At 41.9% G+C, this 4,399-nt stretch overlaps 1 protein-coding gene across 1 annotated transcript; it reads right to left on the reverse strand.

Moving 5' to 3' along the window:
• Positions 1 to 2,613: 2,613 nt before the first annotated feature.
• LOC131318585 (putative pentatricopeptide repeat-containing protein At1g10330) lies at positions 2,614 to 4,399 on the reverse strand. Its single transcript, XM_058348472.1, has one exon. The coding sequence runs from the start codon at positions 4,357 to 4,359 to the stop codon at positions 2,932 to 2,934; it is 1,428 nt and encodes a 475-aa protein (XP_058204455.1). The 5' UTR covers positions 4,360 to 4,399; the 3' UTR covers positions 2,614 to 2,931.

Here is a 4,399-nt window from a genome sequence, read left to right on the forward strand (position 1 = left end):
GGGCCAACAATGGAACATGTTTTTCCTTCGCCTTTGATGCCTATGAGACTATGATAGAACGATCAGCCGTACGGTCAATATTCTAAAGGATGAGACCCCACTTTTCGAAAGTGTTTAGCCACTACTCAGCTACAAGGCCAGATATTTCAAAGTCTGAAGCACGTGGGGGTTTATCCGGTCATTAACTCTAAAGTTTCAGATCCCGTTCGGCTAAATAAGTCAATTGGTTAATTTTTTAATTTTTATTCAATTATTGTTGTATTTTTTAGTTTCTTGTCAATTTTTAGAGAATTATTGCATCGTCATGATGAGCGGAATTTAAAAAATAAAAAATTATGGTCGAAATCTAATTTTTTTTGAATAAAGACGAAAATTTGGCTTATTGGCTTATTTTTGTCTTCATTCAAAAAAATTAGGCTTCGATTGTAATTTTTTTGCTTTTTAGATTTCTCTCGTCATGACGATGTAATAATCTTCAAAAAATTGACGAAAACTATCAAATACGAATTTTTTCCAAACAGGACCTAGTCGACAACTCTCGGAATTAGTCGATGACTCGACGTACATGCAAGCTGACTTGTACACATATTAGAGCACCCCCAAATTCAATCCTTCCAAATTCTCTATTTTGGAGAATCAAAATTGTATATTTAACTCACAAAGTAAGAACACAGCTATTTACATGAAACTCCAATCACCATTGTTCATTTCTTCAAAGTTTCATCTATTTTTCTGTAAATATCAACCAAGCCAGCTGTTTGGGGAGGGGCTCAAATACTAGTAATCATGCATATTGTCGAAATTAAGGGAAACATGAAGATAATCACCATTATCCACAATATTCCCATTTCTCACAACTCGGATGATTGTCATAAGTACATAATCCCGGGATTTGGCCAAGTAGATATAAGAAAGCAACTGAAGGGCTCGTTGCAAGTTCGAATCCCATGAAGGTCAAACATTCCAAACCTTGGGGCTGCCATAGGTTTGTCTGTTCGTTAACTTCAAGACTTTGGAATTAGTTGAGATGAGTGCAAATCGACCTGAGTATCCGGTTATAAAAAAAAAAAAAAAAAAAAACTTGTCAGAAGTGCACTACAAACGGGAGAGATTAAACTTAAAAGTTGTTCGAATATAGAGGTAACCGGGTGGAGAGCATGAAAAGACTTCCTAAATTAAAATGGACAGAGATGTCCGACTCTGAATTATGACTAACAACGACTTCGGGGTAGTCTCTCAAATTGGTTAAAAGTACTAGAAGTGTTTTTTTTTTTTTTTTCATCACCGAACGAGCTTTTTTCCTTCACAAAATACTACTAAGAAAACTTTTAGCACTTTTTAGTTATTTTAGCACTTGTGAAAACTACCCTTAGAGAATACTATTCACATCTTTTATTTACAATGACTTGCAAAGTTGACAAAGCCCCCAAATTAAACAGCGACTACTCCTAAAAAACACAGAAATTGACATGAGAAAGTGCATGGATGGTCAAAATTTCTTTTCAAAAAGGGATCCGCAAGAGATTTTTCTAAAACCATGTCCATCCATTTTTATTTGAATTTTTTTGGGTCTACGAAATTATTATTGTTATTGTAACGTGCAAGTGGAAAGTATGAAAGGACTTCCTAAAAGTAGAAATGTCCAATTGTAGGGTTGAGAGGACTTGTGGGTCTGATGGTAACTAACACCAAATATATCCATATCTATTGCCACAAGATTTCCAACATGAAGAGACCCTCTAAAAAGGTGAGAGAGAGAGGAGAGAGAGAGAGCTCAATGATAGGATGTTGAAGTTAGTTGATGACTCTCTGGACCTTGCAAGCACAATTGAGTTAGTTATGACTCAAAATTTCTTTAGGGCATACGTGGCGACACACCAAGTAGCTCAAGCAGGGACTCGAACTTGCTCCTTTCGAAACGTGTATCGATGTAGGGGTCAAACCCACATGGATTGGTTGCTAAATCCACCATCATATATATATATATATATATATATATATATATATATATATATATATATGTGGTTCATCTTATCTACCAACATTGACAGACAATTATCTCAGTCTTGGAAAGCAAATTTTGGTCCAATTGTGGGCACTGACGCATACATCTTCAAGGCAAATTCAAAAGGTACCCCTTCAGTACTTTTTCAAGGTAGCTAGCTAAAATGGACTATTTCTTCACTTTTCTGGTCTTCTGTCATGCAAAAGGAGATTCCCCAAAATAAGCAACTTTGTCAATTTTTCTAAATTCTCATCCAAGTTGCCTTTGAAACTGAATCTCATGTTTGGGCTTAATTGGGCTGGGCTTACAAGAGCAAGTATGTTGGTCATTTCATCCCCCTGCAAGCATATACCAACTTAAAACTTTGGGCAGTGAACCATCGGCCCGCATCAGAAATCCGGCCCAACCATCCCTACTCTACTTCCCAACATGCCCTTTAGGTGGACTTGAGCCCTTAAAGCTCCTCAGTGAGCAGTGAGGAACGCAAAATTTGCACTCAGCAAAAGCCCGAATCACATGTGTGTTTCTACATTAATACCAACAAATATAGTTCATAATATATAGTGCTATTTGCTAGTTGTGAGGAAGAGACGAGATTGTGAGTATATACGTAACCGCCATTTGATATTGTACCCACAGCCAAAAAATGGTTGATAATTTGAGATTTTAGGGAATTTCACACATATATAGAAACTTAAGAACTTTTATTTTACTCGAGAGACTTGCAGGGCTGATCCTATAGAACTTTTCCAAATTAACATCACAAACTAAGATAATTAGTGGGAGTTTTTAGACTTGTGCAGAGACCCGGCCATCCCCCGCACCCTTTGTGTCCGCCCCCTGTCAGTGAGTCAAGCAAACCACCCTAGGAATTCGAAAACAAATCCTGACATCATTTCTTCATCAATCCTACCATTTTGAAAAACCTAGTCGATCATACTATAAGCTGGAATCTTCTGAATTCCATCGTCCGCCATTGCTTTCCTCAACGCAACAGCGTGGTCCCACATCTCAGCTCCAGCATAAATGGTCGACAGCAGCACATACTGGCCACAATGTTGCGGTCGCGATTTGAGCGGCCATCTTGCCAATTTATTAGCCAACTCCGTTGAGCCATGAACCTTACAAGCACCCAGAAGAGCCCCCATGACAGAGGCATCGGGTTCGAAAGGCATTGTGCTTATAAAACCAGCAGCTTCTCTCAGAAGCCCAGCTTTTCCCAAAAGATCAACTACACAACCATAGTGCTCCATACTCGGAACAATGCCAAAGTCGTGCGGCATTGATCGAAATAATTCCAAACCCAAGTCAACAAGCTCTGCACGAGCACAAGCACTGAGAACTGCTACAAACGTAACCTCATTGGGGTGCAAGCCTTCTGTCCTCATCATTTCGAACATGTCTACCGCCTGCTTCTCCATACCATTTAAAGCTAGCGAAGAGATCATTGTGTTCCAAGTGCACACCCCTTTAGCAGCCATTCTACTAAAAACTTCTACAGCATATCCTAAACAACCCATTTTCCCATACAAGTCTATCAACGCTGTTCCCATGAAAACAGTTAATTCCACCTCATTCTTAATGATGTACCCATGAACTTGCTTCCCTTGGTACAGGGCTCCTCCTCCATTACAATTAGAACATGAAGAAAGCACACTAACAAACGTAGCTTCATTGGGTTTGACAACACCCCCAGCTGAATCCTCGCGCGCCATCATCTTCTCGAAATACAGAATTGCCTTTGCAAAGCATCCGTTCCTCGCGTACCCATTAATCACGGTCGTCCACGAAACAACATCTCTCACTGCCATGCGCCGAAACAGCCCGAGAGCCGACCCCATATCCCCGTTCCTGCCGAGCGCATCGAGCATCGCGTTGCAGGCGACAATGCACGGTTCGGGCATTTCTTCGAACAGGCCATGGGCATCCGAAACGCTACCGAGTCGCGCGTACAGGTTGAGAAATGATGTCTGCACAAACGGGTCGCGCGATGCGCCTCGCTTGATCGCCTGGGCGTGGAGGGGCTTGCCCAAGTTGGAAGCCGGGGAGGGCGAGGAAGCGGCGGCCGCTTTGACGAGTGGAGGGAAGGTGAGGGCGTTGGGCGGGGATCGGTGGGCGAGCATGTGGGTGAAGAGGAGGAGGGTGGTGCGGGGTTGGCCGAGGTTGAGGTAGGCTCGGATCAAGGCGTTGAAGAGGAGGGTGGGGTGCCATTTGAGATGATTTGAGGAAGTGTTTGTTGGGTTGGGGAGGAGGTTGCCGGTGGTGAGGAGGAGGGAATGGAGTTGTTTGATTTGGTTGGGGTGTTTGGTGAAGCGTTGGAGGAGTTGCAGTTGGGATTCTGGCGAGTTGAGCATACCAGGCAGCAACTCATTGCATACACCATCACCGTTTTAT

Source organism: Rhododendron vialii, chromosome 3a (genome assembly GCF_030253575.1).
Source record: "Rhododendron vialii isolate Sample 1 chromosome 3a, ASM3025357v1".
Taxonomy (NCBI): Eukaryota; Viridiplantae; Streptophyta; class Magnoliopsida; order Ericales; family Ericaceae; genus Rhododendron; species Rhododendron vialii.